This window comes from Sturnira hondurensis, unplaced genomic scaffold (assembly GCF_014824575.4).
Source record: "Sturnira hondurensis isolate 20B ecotype Veracruz unplaced genomic scaffold, ASM1482457v3 Scaffold0007222, whole genome shotgun sequence".
Taxonomy (NCBI): Eukaryota; Metazoa; Chordata; class Mammalia; order Chiroptera; family Phyllostomidae; genus Sturnira; species Sturnira hondurensis.
The window spans coordinates 2,726,385-2,746,943 of record NW_028079853.1 but is presented as its reverse complement, the minus strand read 5'-3'; the positions used below and the strand labels follow the sequence as shown (position 1 = coordinate 2,746,943).

Sequence of the window (20,559 nt, the reverse complement as noted above, 5' to 3'; positions counted from 1 at the left end):
AATTCCATTGTTACGTGGATCAAAGTTTTTAAACCTGATTTTTTAGAAAATCACACCTATTTTAATAATGTTAATAGGGAAGAGAAAAGTAATCTTAAAGAAAAACAACACAAAAGTCAAATGAATTTAAACTAAACCCCAGAATATTGGAAGTGTATTCCAGTATAATCTTAGTTTATTTGTTCCTGTCTCTAGTGGTAAGGTGTTTTAATGTTTATTTTTTAATTACTTTTTTAAATTGATTTAACAGATCCACAAAGACTCATCCAGGTCCAGTTGTACATTTAAGTGATAGCCCAAGAGATGAAGGGAAAGTGAGTATTCCAATACCATTATTTTTGCATTTATTTTCTTCGTTCTTAAATAAAAATATATCTTACTATTATTTGATACCTAACATCTCTAGCACAGTTCATGACATTCAGTGTCATTTAAGATTATAATATGTTGAATGAATGAATGAGCAAATATTAATAAGTGAGTAAATGAATTATTCATTCTAATAATGGTACCAAATTAAATCTTTAGTTTTACCTAAAGGTAAAATTGATATTTAATTGTAGAATGTTGAGGAAGGTGTATAACACATGGAACAATTTTAATTTTTGGATAGTCTGTGCTTGAACTTAACAATATAGTTTTTAGTATTGTTAATCATTCACCTCTGCTATTCAGTTTTGATAATGATAAATAACCAATATTGAATAATCATAAATTAGCCAATCTTGATTTTTATAAGTAGGTGATAATATAGAAAATGTTCTCAGATTACAGAAATAATCCTATTTACCTTGATTATTCATAATTTTCTTTTGATGATAAGGAAACAAAGTTAATAATATAAAGAAATCTGAAGTGTCACTTTCATGTAAATATTATTTCTTCAAGTATAAAATTTTGGCTATGTAGTGTAAAAACACTTGAGTAAATTATTTAGTTTAGGTTTGGTTCTTTGTTTATTTTTAAATGATAGAAACTGAACTAGCCTAATAAGTATTGAACCTGAAAAACAAATTAACCTCATAGCAATAGAAAGAATATTGGATTTCTTCAAATTGATCCATAAATATGGTAAAATTCCAATCAGATGTTATCAGAATTTATTTATTTTTAAAGAATTCAAAAGCTAATTCTAAAATTCATAAGAAAAAGAAAATGTTTAAGAATAGTCAAGACACTTTTGAAAAAGAAATACATTGTGATATTGGTTCAAGGGTATAAAGAAGACCAATGGATATTCAGAAATGGTTCTGGGCCTGGCTGGTGTAGCTCAGTGGATTGAGCGTGGGCCTGTGAACCACATGATCGTGGTTCGATTCCCAGTCAGGGCACATGCCTGGGTTGCAGGCCAGTTCCCAGCAGGGGATTCACAAGAAGCAACCATACATTGATATTTCTCTCCTTCCCTTCCTCTCTAAAGACAAATAAATAAAATCTTAAAAAAAAAAAAGAAATGGTTCTGGCATTTGGGGGAATTTTGCACATTTTAGAGAAGTTGTTTTAGAACATGATACACTACTGAGTAAATGGTGTTGGACAATTGGCTATTTGTTGTAAACAAAATGGTATGACCTCTACCTCATACCACTCAGAAATAAATTCTGGATGGAGGAAACACATATATATTAAAATCACAGCTCAGGAAGTTTTAAAAGAAACTGTAGGAAATGGGTCCTTACTGTGGAATAAGGATATCCTCAAGCAAGACACAACGCCTAAAAGCTTTAAGGACTATAGAATAACAAGACAATCATGATAAGAGACAAGCATCAAAGTAGGGCAGTATTTTCTACATATGCAGCAGGCAAATAATGAACATGCAAAATATGTAAAGAACTTTACTAAATCCTGTTATTTCATGATAGGAAATAAGTAATGTTTAACGAATAAAACAAGAAGTAGCAATATACATATATTTAGAAACATGGAAGAGTAAGTCTACTAGAAAAGATACTTTTAAGAGTTGAAGGTGTGATTGCGTTTTTTACCTTTAAGAGAGCAGGGTGTGGCGGTGAGGAGGAAACAACTTCTCTAAGGAATCACTAAGTAAATGCAATATACCATTTTCTTCCTAATCAGAGTGGCAAAATATTAAAAATTAAAAATAACAATATTAGGTAATGGAAAAGGCATTGAGAAATGGGCATCTAGAATCAGCAATATGGGCAATTTGGCATTATCAACATTTAAAACGTATTTATTATGACCTAGAAAATCCATTTCTGATATCTAACCTATTTATAATGATCAAGGGGCAAGATTTTGAAAGCAACCTAAGTCTATTAATAGGTAATAAATGAATGCTTATATATATACCAAATGCTGTATTGATATGGAAAGTCCTTTAGGCCACATTTCTTAAACCATACTTTTTTTAGTTGTTCAATTATGGTTGTCCCCGTTTTCCACCCCCCATTATTTTCCTCCACCCTACCCATCCCACCTCCCATATTCAGTCCTCCCCACCCTCCCCCCACCTCTGGGTCTTTGTCCATGGTTCCTTTATACATGTTCCCTCATTACCTTTCCTATTCTTTTTTCCGTTATCCCCCTCCCCCCTCCCCTCTGGTTACTGTCTTTTGTTCTTTTTTTCCATGTCTCTGGTTCTATTTTGCTTGCTTGCTTGCTTGCTTGTTTTGTTGATTAGGTTCAACTTATAGGTGAGATCATATGGTATTTGTCTTTCACCGCCTAGCTTACTTCACTTAGCATAATGCTACATTTTTTTTTAAGTTGCGGAACCATAAATACAATGTAAAACCACTTAAATTATGCATTTGTATTTTTCCTTGTATATTCAAATACCCAACGGAGAAAGCCTGAAAGTATATGTATAAATCTGGGAAGGATACTGGAGATTGGAAAATGGTCAAAATTATTCTCATTTTCCTTGTGTTGTTTGACGTTTTATAAAGGAATAAAATTTGTATCAATTGTATAATTTTAAAAAATTACTGTTAGAGTCAGAAACTGTGTATTTGAATTATGGCTCTACTACTTATTAGCATATATCCTTTAATAAATCCTTGACTTCTTATAGATTAGTTGTTTCATCTGTAGCCTTTTGTCACATAGAAGTTTTTTATTTTAATTACTTATTTTTATCAGTTTTAATTTGATTCCTGTATTTTGTTTCTTAGTAATGTTTCCTCTCCTGAGGGAAAATATAAACCTATTTTTTTTCAATTACTTTTAAGGCTTTCCATTTTAAAATTAGGTTTTAATCTATATATATACAGTTTATTTTACTTTGGTTTGAGATGAGGGTATACTTTAATTTTTACATGTAAATAATTAATTCATTGAAATAATCAGTTCCATTTCCACTGCTGTATAAGGACATCTCACTCATATATCAAGTTCCTATATAAGGGTGGGTCTTTTTCTGGGCTAGTTACTTTGTTGCACGGCTATATTTATTGTTTTACTAATAGCACATTTTAATAACTTCACAAATTATCTCAATATCTTGTAGGTCCTCCTCCTCCTCCCTTTTCTATCTTAGCTTTTTCCTACCATTTATTCTACTATATAAAATTTAGAATCAGGCTCTGTGTATATCCCTGCTGGGATATTATTTGCAACTTGGACATGCCAAATAATTTAGAGAAAATTTATATCATTAAGATATAAACATAATATACAAGGTGGGGCAAAAGTAGTTTTACAGTTAGTTATTAGTATGGAAAATAATACAATCATTAATAAATAAAACAAGAATAAACTCTATTTTGTATACTCACAACCTCCCCTACTCTGTACTTAGCTTGGCTTGCTTTTATGTTTTTCTATATACCTTTATAATTTTTTTCACAAAAGTCTTATATATCTTTTGTTACCTTAATTTTAAGTGCCTTATAGATTTTGTTGCTCCTGTGACTAACATTTTAAAAAATCAATTTTATACTTGCATTTTAGCATATAAAATATTGATTTTGTTATTTTGTATTCAAGTACATCATTGAATGTTTTGTTTTTAAAGCTATCCTTAGATTTTCAGGAATATTCTCTACATAAGAGTATAGCAAATATAGAAAAATTTTATTTCTTCCTTTCAATATTTATAGTTTTTATGTATGTATTCGTTTTGCTGCATATGAACTCAGTGCAGTGTTGAATATAAATGGTTTTAATGGGAACTTTATTTTGTTTCAAACCACAAAGGAAATGCCTCCAAGATTTTAACATTAAGTAAGATGTTTGCTTCAGGTCTTTGGTTAGTTGCTTTTATGAAGTTAAAAAGTTTTCATTTATTTTTAATATCCTAAGAGTTTTAAATTATTAATGGTTTCAAATGCTTTTCCACATATATTGAGATGTGATCTGTACTGGTCTCAGCCTCTTGATAGAGATGCTATTGGCTAAAAATGCCTGGGGGCAAACATCTGAGTCTGAGGTGAGACCCCGCAGACATCTCACTTTTTGGAGTCAGTGTTGTGGCTCGACTGGCCCTTGTGGGTATTTTATGATTGCAAAACAAACCTCAGCAACAACCACCAGGGAACTTCCACAAGCAAGGTTTATTATTCACAGGTCCTGGAGGGCAAAGGGTATGCCTGGGGCAATAGAAGTGAGGTCATGGGTAGGGAGAGCAACCCTGTGGACCTGCAGTTCTGTTTTTCTAGGGGTTGAGTGTGGGGACCCTGTAGTTTAGCAGTTTAACTCTTTATTGGAAAATTAAAAATGTAAGAGCAATAGAATGCAGAAAGGGGAAAACAAACCATCAGTCAAATTGTCAGTTATCTAAATCAACCTAAGCTTTTTAAAAAACAAGGGAATGGGAGAAGTAGAAGAAGATAAAGGTGGAATAAATGGTGATGGAAGTAGACTTGAGTTGGGGTGAGTGATAAACATACAATACAATATATAGATGATGTATTTATTATAGCATCGTATACCTGAAACCTATATAATTTTATTAACCAACATCACTTCAATAAATTCAATTTTTAAAAAAGCTAAAAATAAGGGAACTCATGGGTGGTGCAGGTCTTTATCTAGTCTTATAGCTGACCGAGAGTTTACTGGAGATGGATGTCCTGTAACTGGATGCCTTGGCAATTAAAAGCTTATGTCAGGCATTTACATTACAAAAAAAAAGCTAACAGGCTACCAGGTGATTATTCCTTATTATGTTATTTTGTTGAAATATGTTGATGGGTCTTTTAAATTTAAACACTTTTGCATTTCTGGGGTAAATTCAACCTGGAAGAGGAAAGCTTCCATTGAGGCTTGTTGGTGAAGTGAAAGAAGGAACAAATTACTTATGTTAAGGTTCGTACTGAAACAAGATTGTATTATAAAATCAGAAGATATACCACCCTCTCCCTAAGATAATGTTTACAAAAGATACTTCATAGTAGTTTATCAAATAGAAGAGAGTGCTCTTGAAATGAGAGATGTTTGTATTATACATAGTATTGCGTATGTCTCCTCAGAGTCACTCAGCCTTGCTTCACCTCAGCCCTTGGCTGTGTGCTTCACCTCTGTTTTGGCAGGTTTAGTCAGGTTCATGCAGTACTAATTCCTGAAGTTGAGTGGCTGTGCTCTGAGTCTCTGTCACCTCCCTTTAATTCTGAATGTAGATTAGGTGTCATACTACAAAGCCTGAGCTCTGGTTTCCCTAATAGCTGATGAAGGCGACAAAGGACACAATTTTGAAGTGAAGGGGTGTTTAACTTCTCATGGAGAAAACCTTGATCTATATTAGACAAGACACATAAAATAATTCCCCCTCCCTCTCTCTGATTGGGCTATTCTGAATCATGATTTTTCCATATAAACTGTTAGAGACATCCTGCAACACCAAGTAGATAGGTACACTTGCTAAGTAATTGATTGTCTCTTCTGCTTCTTTCAATGAAATAGTGTTTAGTGTGACAATAAATCTTCTTATTTACCTTACTTTTCCTTTTTATTATAGCCCTGAGGTTGTACTTCTCAGTGAAACATTAGCATTTAAGCCTTGCCTCAGGCTGTTTTCTACAGGACCCCAATTAAGACAATAGTTGTCAAAACTGTTCTAGATTGAGGATTGGAAACTACAACCCATGAGACAAATCTAGCATGTTGCCTGTTTTTGTAAATGTTTTATTGGAACATAGCCATACTCATTCATTAACATATTGTCTGTGGCTGCTCTCTCAGGAGCAAGGCTGAGCAGTTGCGACAGTGCTGTATGGCCTGTGATACCTAAAATATTTATTATCAAACCCCTTATGTTAAGTTTGCTGACTCCTATTATAGATTTCAGACCCACAGGATGGGATTGTACAGTTAGATTGTCTCCTATCTAAAATCAAAGAACCCACTGAAGGTGCCAAGAGAAGAGTATTAAACCCTTTCATACAGTGACATCCCAATTATTCAAGCATTTTCTGAGGGGCTGGGAAGATGGCGGTGGAGTAGGACAAAGGATTTCGCTTCCCTCCGGGCGCCAGAGAAAAACTGGGCTGATCTGCGGAGGAGCGCAGTGGATAGCCAACAGGGACCCAGCATATAGGAAGGCAGGACTCCAGAAAGTGTAGTGGACACTGAATGACCAGAGTTTGAGGAGAGGAGATGACCACAGGTCAACAAGGTATGAGGGAACAGCACAAGGGTGCAGGCTCTCCACTGGGCCTCGCCAGAGCCCTGGCCAGGCTGCCTTGGTCTCTGAAAGCTGAGGGCGGGCAACAATGACCCTGGGAGAGATCCAATCACCAGCACCCTCCCTATCCGGCAGGGTGCAGATTGGAAAACACCAGGAGAAATTGGTTTGCCTGTAGTGGTAGAGGGAGGAGTGGGCATTAGGAAGCAAACCAGAGAGCTCTAATAACCCATGGAGCCAGGCTGTGGTTGCCGGCTTGGGAGAACTGAGAGTTGCCTGTGCGTTCCCTGTAGCAGGGGCTTGAGCCGGCTCTCCCACAGGCTCAGGGAGCCTAGGGCTGCTAGCAAGGCCTTTAGGGAGAGAGCCAGTCATCAGCTCCCTCCCTACCCAGCCAGTGCAGACTGAGAAGTGCCAGGAGTCAGGCCGTGGTTGCCGACTTGGGAGAATTGTGAGTTGCCCTGTGCATTCTGCCATAGCACTGGGAAAGGTCCGAGCCCAAGCCTGCGAGACCAGGAAAGCCTGGCTGGGAGTGCACACCTTCATGCCAGGCCAGGGCTGGGAAGCCTGGGGAAAAAATCTGCTCTCAGTGGGGCGCCAGTCTGGATCTTGGGAGGGCACCGGTGAGACCAGTTGAGTTCACCTAGAAGCGAGAAAGGCCACACTAATAGCCCCTCAGGCTGCTGCAGCTAGTGAAACCAGAAGAAAAGGTTTGATCAGCTGGAAGCCAACAAGAGGAGTAGGTGAAAGCAGAGAACACCAAGATACCTGCAGGAGACTGCACCACTGAATTTCACAGGTATCCTACCACAGAAGTTCACACCATAAACCCAGGGAACCAGAACAGATCAATTTAACTAGCTGAGGCCAACAAGAAGAGCATCACAAACAATGGGAAGACAAAGAAACAATCCCCAAATGAAAGAAAAAGAGGAAGTCTCAGAAAGAATGTTAGATGAAATAGAGGCAAGTCAACTATCAGATATTGAATTCAAAGCACTGGCTATCAAGAAATTCAAAGAGCTTACAACAAGCTACCAGAAACTACAGGGGAGCTACAATGAACTCTCTGCAAACTATATCAACATGAAAAAGGAAATAGAAACCATCAGCAAAGGCCAAGAGGAAATGAAGGATACAATTTCTGAACTGAAGAACATAGTAGAAGGTGTGAAAAGTAGGATTGATGAGGCAGAAGACTGCATAAGTGAGCTAGAGGACAGGGTAGAAAGAATCTCCCAGATGGAGCAAGTAATGGAAAAGAGGCTCAGAAAGAATGAGGAAGGTTTAAGAGAAATGCAAGACAATATGAAATGTAATAATATCCGAATAATACGAATACCAGAAGGAGAAGAAGAAGAACAAGGGATAGAAAACCTACTTGAAAGAGTAATAATGGAAAATTTTCCTAATTTGATGAGAGATAAAGTCACACGAATCCAGGAATTACAGAGAGTCCCAATCAGGTGGAACCCAAAGAGGCCTACTGCAAGACACATCATCATTAAAATGGCAAAATTCCAAGACAAAGAGAGAATCCTAAAGGCAGCAAGAGAGAAAAAGGAAGTAACATGCAAGGGAGTCCCAATAAGGTTGGCTACTGACTTCTCAATGGAAACATTCCAAGCAAGAAGAGAATGGCAAAAAATATTCCAAGTAATAAGAAACAGAGGCCTGCGACCAAGGCTACTGTACCCAACAAGGCTCTCAATCAAGATAGAAGGCCAAATAAAGAGCTTCCAAGACAAAAGAAGTCTAAAAGAATATGCCTCCACCAAACCAGCTCTATAAGAATTACTAAAAGGGCTGCTTTAAGGAAAGGAAGGAAAAGAGAGAGACGGAGAGGAACACAGGTACATAAATGGGAATGAATAAGTACCTTTCAATAATAACCTTAAGCATAAATGGATTAAATGCACCAATTAAAAGACATAGAATAGCTGAATGGATAAGAAAGCGTGAGCCACACATATGCTGCCTACAAGAGACCCACCTCAGGTCAAAAGACCACAATTATTCAAGCATTTTCCTGTAATTAATTGGGATGAGGGGCTGATAGAAAGGTGAAACAATGGGAGATTAGGTACTTGTAGTGCTTAATTGATAAAAAGCAATGATAATTATAATCATGATGAAATAAAGTAGCTTTCTTTGATGCCATTTATATTATTTTCTAATTCAACATAAATTATCAGAAATATAGTAGTTTGAAACAATGTAAATATATTTTCTTACTGTTCTGTTAGCCAGAAGTCCAACGTGTGTTTTACTGGGCTACAATAGAGATATCACCAGGGTTGCATTCCTTTCACGTAGCTCTAAAGAAGAATCTGTTTTCTTGCCTTTTTCAACTTTTATAATTATACATACTCCTAGGCTTATAGCCCCCTTCTTTCCTCTTCAGAGACAACATATCTTTCTGATCTTCCATGATAACGTCTCTTTCTAACCACAGCTGGGAAAGGTTCTACACTCTTAAGGACTCCTGTGATTTATTAGATTGGGAGCATTTGGATAATCCATGGTGCTCTCCTCACTTCCACAAACTATGGTTCTGAAAAGTCTATCTTTTTTCTTTTTTGTCAAATAAGGAAACATTTATAGCTTCTGGGGATAAGGTATAGACATCTTTGTGGGGCTATTATTTTGCCTACCAAAGAACTGGACACTGTGTGAAAGTAAGATAACTCAGAAAAATTGATTACTGATTTAGGATATGCCAGAGGCCCTCTAAGGCAGCTTTAAAGGAAGTCTTACCTCCTGATGCTCCAAGGAAGACTGTGCTAAAAATAGGCCCAGGATATATGTATATATTACTAATTATGCTATTACAGTTGTTCCAATTTCCCCCTTTCCTCCCTTCCCCAGCACCCCTACTCCCTCAGGCAATCTTCACACCATTCTTCATGTCCAAGGATCATGCTTATAAGTTCTTTGTCTACTCCATTTCCTACACTTTACATCCTCTTGGCTATTCTGTAACTATCAATTTGTACTTCTTAGTGCCCTCACCTACCTCTTCACTCATTCCCACAAACCCTTTCCCATCTGACAACCATCAACATGCTCTCTGCATCCATGGTTTTGTCTCCATTCTTGTTTGCTTAGTTTGGTTTTTAGATTCAGTTGTCCATAGATATGTATTTATTTCCATTTTATTGTTCACAGTTTCAATCTTCTTTTCCTTACATAAGTCCCTGTAACATTTCATATAATAATGGTTTAGTAATGATGAACTCCGTTAGTTTTTTTCTCCCCCCACCCCCTCCCTGATGATAATCATCCATGTGATCTGCATTTATGTGAATCTATACCTGTTCTAGTTTTTGCTTAGTTCATTTTTGTTTGTTTTTTTAGGTTCGGTTGTTGATAATTCTGAGTTTGTTATCCTTTTACTGTTTGTAGTTTTTATCTTCTTCTTTTTCTTAGATAAGTCCTTTAACATTTCATATAATAAGGGCTTGCTGATGATGAACTCCTTTAATTTTATCTTATCTGGGAAGCACTTTATCTGACCTTCCTTCTAAATTACAGCTTTGCTGGATAGAGTAATCTTGGATGTAGGTCCTTTCCTTTCANAGCCCCTCAGGCTGCTGCAGCTAGTGAAACCAGAAGAAAAGGTTTGATCAGCTGGAAGCCAACAAGAGGAGTAGGTGAAAGCAGAGAACACCAAGATACCTGCAGGAGACTGCACCACTGAATTTCACAGGTATCCTACCACAGAAGTTCACACCATAAACCCAGGGAACCAGAACAGATCACTTTAAGAAGCATATCAAGAAACCTTATAAAAATAAGGTTTCTTTGGAGAACTTAGCTGATGGTCTTATGGGCACACCTTTGTAGGTAATTGTCTCCTTTTCTCATGCTGCTTTTCAGATTCTCTCCTTATCTTCTTTTTATTTTTTAAAAGATTTTATTTATTTATCTTTAGAGGGGAAGGGAAGGAGAGAGGGAGAGAAACAGTGTGTGGTTGCCTCTTGTGCTTCCCCTGCTGGGAACTGGCCTGCAACCCAGGCATGTGCCCTGACTGGGAATTGAACCACGATCTTTTGGTTCGAAGGCCTGCGCTCAGTCCACTGAGCTACACCAGCCAGGTTAGATTCTCTCCTTATCTTTAATGTTGGGTAATGTAATTATGATGTGCCTTGGTGTGTGCTTCTTGGGTCCAACTTCTTTGGAACTCTCCGAGCTTCCTGGACTTCCTGGAAGTCTATTTCCTTTACCAGATTAGGGAAGTTCTTCTTCATTATGTTTTCAAATATGTTTTCAATTTCTTGCTCTTCCTCGTCTCCTCTGGCACCCCTATGATTCAGATTTTGGAACTTTTAAAGTTGCCCCAGAGGTTCCTAAGTCTCTCCTCATTTTTTTGAATTTTTGTTACTTTATTCTGTTCTGGTTGACTGTTTATTTCTTCCTTCTGCTCCAGACTACTGATTTGAGTCCTGGTTTCTTTTCCTTCACTGTGGTTTCCTTTATTTCACTTTTCATAGCCCTTTGCCCCTATTTTGCAACCATATTCAACTATTTCTATGAGCATCCTGATTACCAGTGTTTTGAACTGTGCATCTGATAGGTTGGCTATCTCTTCATCTCCTAATTCTGTTTTTTTTCTGGAGCTTTGATCTGTTCTTTCATTTGGGTTGTGTATTTTTGTCTTGGCGAACCCGTTACGTAGAAAGGGGACCAGTCTTTTGTATTTGTGGGGCAGGGCAACCTGTGTTGCTTTGTGGCACTGTACATGGGGGAGAGGTCTAAGACAGAACAATGTCATTGGCTCAGCTTTCTGCCAGCTTTTAGTCACTTCCTCTGCTACCCACAAGCAAATTGGGCCCTTCTGGTGCTGATTCCTGGCTGGATGGTTTTGTGACTGTTCTAGGATTCTGTGGGTTTCTCCTGTGAAGCTGAGAGTTTCTCCTGTCATCTCAACCCCCACAGGTTTTTCATTCAGAGGTTTTGAAGCATTATTTCTCCGTACTGGAACCCTGGGTTTCGCAGTCTGTCTGGCTCCCCAGTTGTTCTTTCTGGTTTATCCCCCACAAATGTGGGACTGCCTGCTCTGCCAGCTACTGCCTTGCCTGCTCCAGTTCTCTAGCCACCACCTTGCCACGTATCCTCTCCATCCTTGCTGCCCATCTCCACCCCTCCTACCAGTCTAGATGAATATTTCTTATTTAACTCTTTGGTTGTTGGATTTTATGCAGTTCAATTTTCTGATAGTTCTGGCTATTTTTTATTTTCAAATTTGTTGTTATCCTTCTTTTGGTTGTACAAGGAGGTGAAGTGTATCTACCTATGCCTCCATCTTGGCCAGCTATGATCAGTTATTGATTTAGTGAACTCAGTGTCCATCAACAGGAAAAGCAGCTTCCTTTTATGGAAAATAAAGGTTATACCTTCACAGTCTTTTCCTAGGACTATTACTTTTCTTCTCTATCATCATATATCCTTTGGGAACCTTGATTTTCTTGACATTCTTTAGCGAGGATACCAATTCTCTTTTTTTCCTATATGATATTAATTGGATCTGGTTAACAGAAGTGGAAAGTACCTATGTAACTCATAAGACTCATGTCAGAGGGTGGGAAGAAAATCCTTCAAAGGTCTAGGACCTTGCTCTGTATGTAATGGTATTGAGGGTCTGAGGGTATGGGCTATGCAGGGGTGTCTCTTCTATGGTAAAGGGTAAGTTTTTGTACTTTTCTAAGAAAGTATTCTATCGCTTGGTGAACCTTTTTGTATTTGGATAATGGTATATAATACCCTTTGAAATTACTATTTGAATAATTTTTTTTCTAGGCTGTGCAGAAAGTCTGACAGTTTTGAATGGGGCCTAGGAGAAGAAAAAACAAAAACAAAAACAAGGCTTTTCACTAAGTACAAACCAGTTTGCAAGGCACTTTACCACTTGGTATCTATGATCTAGTAGATCTGATGGAGATAAATATATCTAGCAGATAAGAATGCTATATTGGAAAGCCCAATAAGAGAGTCACAACACTACTCTCCATTTTCAAAACAAGTCCTAGCATGCTGATGAACTTTTGTAAAGACTGAATACCTAACCATGGGATACCAGTTGACTATGAAACTTGAGCTGTCCATCATGAGTTAGATGTTACCATATTCATTGAGTCATACCATTTGGTGAGGGAAGTGACAATCCATTTTACAGTGGAAGTGGCATGTTCAGGAAATCAGCCTGGAGCTGTTCAAAAGGCATGAATAAATTGGATAAATGGAAATCCCAGAATTTAATCTGTTGCAACAATGCCTTTCTCTCAATTTATGTATGTGGCATTAGGGGATTGAAGGGGAGTAGCTAAAACTGATAAAAGAGGACATAATTCAAGTCTGGTTCATAGATGCTACATGATTGGTTGGTACTATCTGGACACAGATACTCAATTACATTTCCACTTAGGGGTGACCTTGATGAAGAAAAATTCTTAAAATTTCTCTTCAAATGGGTGGTCCCCAAGCATATACATGATTGTGCATTTCATATGAATAGTGAAACACAATAATAAAAAAATCAAAAAACAAAAATTACTTTCTACTTGGAAATTTAAAAACCATTAAACAACTATTAGGTCTAATATAAAACACAAAATAAAAATGAATATATAAAAATTAATAGTAATGTAATACTGCATTAAAGAATCTATGAAATGTAATTAAACCAGTTATCATAAAATAATTCATAGCCTTTAATACTTATGAATAAAAATTAGAAAGTTAAATAAATTTTATAAATCAATTGAACATAAAGCTAGAAACAGAACAAGAAAATAAGCAAAAGCAAACAGAAGAGGCAAAGATGAAAAGTTAGTTCTCCTGATTTTAAGTTATCTTGAAAATTAATTAACATGCTGGTTCTTTGAATAAATAAAATATGCAAACTGCTTATTAAAAAAATAGGGAGAGAACAAAGGAGCACAAACAGTACCTGAAACAAAGAGGAAGCACTCTAAAGCTCAGGAAAATGTTACACATTCACATTATTTTATACAACTTTAAGCAGGTAGATTTAAAAGCCTAGGTAAATGGGTAATTTCCTAGGGAAATAAATTTGTCAACATTGACACCAATTGAGACAGAAAGTTTAAGGAAATGAGAAAGTTATTAGATGACCATTCCCATACAAAAGTGCCAGGTCCAGGTGGTTTTGGAGAGAAATTTTACTAAATTTTCAAATACTATATAATTCCAGTGCTACACAAATGGTTCTAAAGCAGTAGTTTCCACTATGGCCAGTGGGATAGTCCAGCCCAACGACTCTCATTATAAATAAAGTTTTATTGGAGACCATGTATAGTGTGGAGAGCTTAAAATATTTACTATTTAGCCCTTTACAAAAAAAATTACTAGCCCTTTTTCTAAATGTAGTTTAAAACAAGAAAAATATACAAATTGTTTTTATTTATGAGTCACAACTAAACTTGGTAAAGATTGCACAAAAAGAGAAACATGCATTTATTGCACTTATTCATATCAATGGAAAAGTCTCAAATATCAATAGATTCTAGTGGTGTATTTAAAAATAACACATTGTGACGTGCATTGTTTCATCCCAGGGGTGCCAGTATGAATACTGTGAGAAAATGTATTAATATACTTTACTTTGTTAAGTATAGGAAAAATACTTTTTGTTCAGTATACTTTGTTAAGTATATCTGTTACAAAGTAAGTACTTTGTAACAGATATAAGGAAAAAATTGTGATCACCTCTATAGAGGCTGAAAATGTCTTTAAATAAAATTTAACACTGAGGTATTTATACTTTTGATAATGGCATACTGCCTTATTTCAGATCAGTCCTCTCACTGGGAGAATAAGAAAATCTAATGTTATTTAAAATCTGTTTGAGGGCATTAGAGAATGACAAAGGCAATGAAGATGTGTGAGTCCTAGATTCTAGAGAGAGAAACCCAGGGAATTTAACCAAACATAAATACCACCTTTTCCCTCTAGGCAATTTCTTATTTGAAAATAATGGCTAAAATACTAAGTGTATAAAAACAAAGTTATTAGCTGAAAGGCTAAGCAGAATTTTCTGCAGTTTCTTATGGCAAGAGAGAAGTGGGGATAAATATATACATAAAAAAGGAGTTCATGGCAAGTCAAAAATAAAGGTCTCTTGTAATTACTCCACACCTTTATTGGGACCTCAAAAGGATATGCCCTAGAAGTAAGATTTAACTGGAAATATATAAACCCTCTACATGACTCAAATCCATGTCAGCATTCTTTCAATTGTTTTGGGATTAATTTGATCTTCCATAGTCTGCCTGAAAAAAAATATAGATGAAAGAAGAAAACATTACTCAGAGCCTTGTCTCTCTCTACATTTTTCTCACAGTTTGCCTCAGTGTTTCAAGTAAAAATGACATTTGTATATTTGTTTATACATAAATCAGAAAGAGGAGAATTCACCAAAAACTAATAGGACAAAAAGAAGTTGATGAACAGAAGTTTCAAATATTAGTCATTAAACATGGACTTTAAAAAGTAAAAATGAGATTTCATCAGTTAAGTAAAAAATATAACAGAATAAAATAACTGATTGTAAAAAGGTGAAGAGAGAATTAATGACATGGAAGGTAGAAGAAAATATCCAGACTAAAGGATGTTGAGATAAAAAGATAAAGAGCATTAGAGATATAGTGAAAATGTGTAACTATAGTCACAGAAGAACAGAGATAATGTGACAGCAGCAATATATGAAGAAGGAATCAATGATAATTTTCTAAAGCCAATGACCGATATTAAAATCTAAGATGTGCTATAGACACAAAACAGACTTTAGTAAAACAAAGTTTACCTAGGGGTATCCAAAACAAAAAGAAAAGTCTTAAAAAAACAGTCAGTGTAGAAAAACAAAAGAGCAATAACACGAACAGCACACATCTCAACAGAAGAATGAGGTATGACACAATTGAGTGATAATGTCAAAGTCCTGGCAAAAAAGCAATTGCTTACACAGAATTCTATATTATACAAAAAAATCCCTAAAAACGTGATGAAATTATTGCAACTTAAAATAATTTGCAGGAATTCATTAATCGAAAATGTACTCTAATGAAAAAAACTAAAGGAATTCTCTCAGAAAATGAAACTGATCTTTTTTAAAAGAACAGAGAAGAAATAGGAATAAAGAACAACAAACATGAAAAAATATAAGGAACTATTTGGTACAAATAATAGTAATGTGTTCTGAGAGTGTAACATACTGAGAAAACACAAGTTAAAAATAGGTCAAAAGTTGGTATGAAATTCGATGAATTAAAGTTCTGTGGTCCTTATAATTTCCAGATAGTAGTACAAATACTAATTTACATTATAGTTTGGTGAGTCATGGAAACATTTTGTATTATTGTGGTAACAATAAAAGGTGAATAATATATGTCTAATGAATAACTTAATAGAGTAGGACACTGTGATCATAAATAATTATTAACCTAAAAGAAAATAGTAACATTAAACAGATGGCGGAAATATAAAACAAGTAGGTAGATTTGTTCAAAAGTATGTCAGCAGTTATATCAAATGTATACAGATTAAATAGGCTAAAGGACAGTAAAATGCAGATGCGTCAAAACAACAATATGTTATTATAACAGACACACTTTAAACTTAAAGATATAGAAAATTTAATGTAAAATAATGAGGAAAGATATAGTATAACCCTAAGCAAAGAAAACTAGTGTAACTATACTAATATCAGACAAAATAGACATCTTAGTTCAGGCTGCTATAACAAAAAGACTATAGAATGGGTGGCTTAAGCAACAAACATTTATTTCTCATAGTTTTTGAGGCTGGACAGTCCAATATCAAGGGCAGCAGACTAGGTATCTGTTGAGGGCCTGGTTCCTAGGTGGCCATCTTCTGACTGTGTCCTCATATGGTAGAAAGGACAAGAGAGCTGTTAAGTTTTTTATAAGACCACTAATCCCTTTCATAAAGGTTTCACTCTCATGAGCTATATCATAACCTCCCAAACCCCACTTCCTAATCCATCACATACAGAGTTAAGATTTCAGTTTATGAATTTTAAGAGGACACATTTTCTCTAAAGGGAAGATTTTTGTAATAGTCAATTCAGCAGGTGACATAATCCTCAATTTGTATATGTCCACTAATATAGTTTCATATTGTATAGACAGTGCTTGCTTTACATGATACCATGTTAACTGAAACATGCATATCTGAGCCATGTTTTTGTGTTCCATGATTCCTTGGTATGTGTGTATAGAAATTGACAGACCAAAGAAATATTTTAAAAATTTGACAAAACTAAAATAAAAAATACCCAAATTCACAATTGTACTTGGAGATCTCAATACACTCCTCTGAGTAAGGAGAGAGAAAGAGAGAGAGAGAAGAAATAATTATTGAGGATAGAGAAATTTTGAACAACATGATTAACTAATTCAACCTAATTGACACTTTAGTACATTATACCCACTACATGCAGACTACACATTATATTCTAAGTGTACCTGGAATATTTACTGAAGTTACATATTTGTTGAGCCATAAAACATGTTTGAACAAATTTCAGAGGATCAAAATAATACACAATATATTCTGTTAACCACACAATCTGTTAACCACAGATTTAGCAAGATTATCAATTAAAGATAAATAGGAAATCTCCTAAATCAGGGGTATCAAACTCATTTTTACCAGGAGCCACATCAGCCTTGTGGTTGCTGAATATAAGGGCTGAATGTAATTTTAGGATGGTATAAATGTAACTACTCTTTAGGGGCAAGGAGCTCGGCATTGCCACCAGGTAGAAACAAGGTGCTGGGCCGGATAACACAAGGTGCAAGGCCAGATTCAGCCCATGGGCCTTGTGTTTGCCACCTGTGTCCTAAATGCTTTGATATTAAGCACTATACTTCTGAATAACTAATATGTCAAAGAAATCAGAATTGAAATTAGAGTATATATATTAAATTAGAAATGTGATATGTCAAAACTCGTGGACTATAGCTAAAGCTGTACTTAGAGGAAAATTTATAGATTTTTATTGTATTTATTAAAAAGTGAAGAAAAGCTGAAAATCAATGATCTTAGTGTGAATATTGAAATATAGTAAATTGAACTTGAAAGTAGAAGAAAGATAATAATAAAGATGTGATTGTTAATATTGTGTTAATGCAACTGAGCCATGGGATGCCCAGAGATTTGGTCAGATATTATTTTGATTGTTTCTGTGGTGGTGTTTTTGAATGAGATTAACATTTAAATCAGTAGCCCAGGTAAAGCAGATTGACCTCCCCAATGTGGGTGGGCCTCCTCCAGTTTGTTGCCTGAATACAGCAAGAAGGCTGACCTTTCTCTGGGAGAAGACAATTCCTCTTGCCTGACTGCTTTCCAACTGGGACATCAGCTTTTTTTTTTCTTTCTTACTTGATTTAAAACATCAGCTCTTCCTGAATCTGAAGCCTGCTGGTCTTCAGGTTGGAATTATACCATCAGTTCTTTTGGTTCTCAAGCCTTCAGACTCAGATGGAACTCTTATCATTGGCTCTCTGGGTGCCAACTCACCCTGCAGGTCTTGGGACTTGTCAGCCTCCCTAAATATATGAGCCAATTTCTTATAATAATCTCTCTCTATATATACATTCCATAGGTTCTACTTCTTTGGAGAATTCTGATTAATAAAATGTAATAGCAGAAATTAAAATAAATTAAAAAATGTACATTAGCAAAGTCAAAAGTTGATTTTGTGCAAATACTAATAAAATTGATGCATCTGAGGCAAGCTGCTTTAAAATTTAAGAGAAAAACCACAAAGTAACACAACCAATTTCCATTCATCTCAGGAATACAGAGTTGTTTTAACTTTTTAAAATCAATCAATATACTTCTTATGTTAATAGGAATAAGGAGAAAAATATATGACAATACAATGATACATAAGAAGCATTTGATAAAATTCAACTTCCCTTCATGATAAATAAAATTTTTTTGTTACATTAGGAAAAGAAAGGAACTTAATCTGTACTTTGCTGATTTACCCAAAACTATGAAAATATTCTTTTTAATGATGAATTCATGTTTTTTTCTTGCGATGCACAATCAAATAGAGATGCCAGCTATGTACATCTTCTATTTAACATTGTAGGGCTATTGACAATATTAGTTGTTAAAGAAGATGAGAAGGAATTGGAGCTCTCATGTGTAACTTGTAGAAATGAAAACTGGTACAATTAATTTGGGAAGATGCTTGGCAGTATTATTAAAGTTAAACATACTCTTACCCAATGGATAAGTATAAATAAGTATCTGCCAGGCAGAAATGTATATATGTTTACCAAAAGACATATAAGATTGTTCAGAGAAACATTTATATCCATTAGCTATAAAATGAATGAACTGCAGTCATGTCATACCCAAACAATGGACTATTATAGTAAGGAAAGTGAATGGGATGATAACTAAACTTCTGGTGGTGATCACTTTGTAGTGTATACAGATGTTGAATTATACTTGATATTTAATCAATTAAAAAAGAGAGAAGAGAGAAAATGAAAGAGCTACTCCTACAAATATCATGTTTAGAAATAGGGGCCAGCTTCCCAATAACCGCCTGCCAGCCACTCCAAGTCTTGTGCTGCCACTTCCCATTGTACCTCATGTCCTTTCTTAGGTGGTGGAGGCATGTGTGGTCATTGCTGCTGTGTACCTGGAGTTGCATCACCCCGGTCTGCATTACTGGGAGACATGTCACCAGTCAGTGTGGGTCAGCACCCAGCTACTTGCCTGAGTGAGCTGGCCTGGGACCCGAGTGCCTCCCTGAGGCCTGGTCAGGACATGACAGCCTCCTGGGTACATCTTTTCAGGGCCCAGGTTCTGCTACCTACTTGCAGAGATTAAGGATGCCCCTGGACATTTCTGGCCCAAAGGGCCTCTGCTAAGCAGTCCTGAGATTTATCAGCCTGAACAACAGCATACAAGGTGTGGCAGAAGTTGTGACCTCCAGTCAGCCAGCATTGGTAGGAAAACCCACCGATGAATGAGCCACCAATATTCAAAGCCAAAGTACAACAAGAGAGCCTGCATAGAGTGAATAAAGGCCAACCCCACAGCCTCCAGATCAGGAAATCAAAGAGACTGCACTACTGCAGTCCTACAGAACTTCTGCCACAGAAGTCCATCCCACAAAGACAGTCAGGCAAAGCAGAGCAACCTGAGATCAGAAACTAACAAAAAAGAATCACCTAAAATGGAGGGACAAAGAAAGAACTCCCAGTTGAAAGGAATGGAGGAATCCCCAGAAAAAGAGCGAAATGAAATTGAGGTAAGCAATCTATCAAACATAGAATTCAAAATAATGGTTATAAGGATGCTGAAGGAATTCAGTGGGAAGCAATTACAGCAACATGAAAAAAGAACATAGAAACTATGAACGAGAACCAGGAAGAAATGAAGGATATAATATCTAAAATGAAAAATACACTGGAAGGAATTAAAAGAAGGCTGGATGAAGCAGTGGCTCAAACAGTGAGCTGGAAGACAAGGCAGAAAGAAATGCCCAGTCAGAGCAACAAAACAAAAAAAGACTCAAAAAGAACTAGGATAGCCCTGGCTGGTGCAGCTCAGTGGATTTAGCTCAGACGTGAACCAAAGGATGACCAGTTTGACTCCCAGTCAGGTCACATGCCTGGGTTGCAGGCCAAGTTCCCAGTGTGTGCCATGTGAGAGGCAACCACGCATTGATGCTTCTCTCCCTCTCTTTCTCCCTCCCTTCCCTCTCTCTAAATAAATAAATAAATAAAATCTTTAAAAAAAAACTAGAATAGTTTAAGGGAGCTTCAGGACAACCTGAAACATAACATTTGTGTCATAAGAATATAAGAAGGAGAAGAAAAGGAGCAAGGGATAGAAAACCTGTTTAAAACAATAATGACAGAAAACTTCCCTAATTTTGTGAGGTAAAAAATCACACAAGTTCA

At 36.1% G+C, this 20,559-nt stretch overlaps 1 protein-coding gene across 1 annotated transcript in view; it reads left to right on the top strand.

Annotated features, from left to right (window-relative positions):
- The window catches only part of STXBP5L (syntaxin binding protein 5L), a 340,069-nt gene that overhangs the window by 84,535 nt on the left and 234,975 nt on the right, over positions 1-20,559 (top strand). Inside the window, exon 7 of the mRNA XM_037051540.1 lies at positions 251-314. Coding sequence (XP_036907435.1) covers positions 251-314 — 64 coding nt within the window. The remainder of the gene's footprint in view (positions 1-250; positions 315-20,559) is intronic.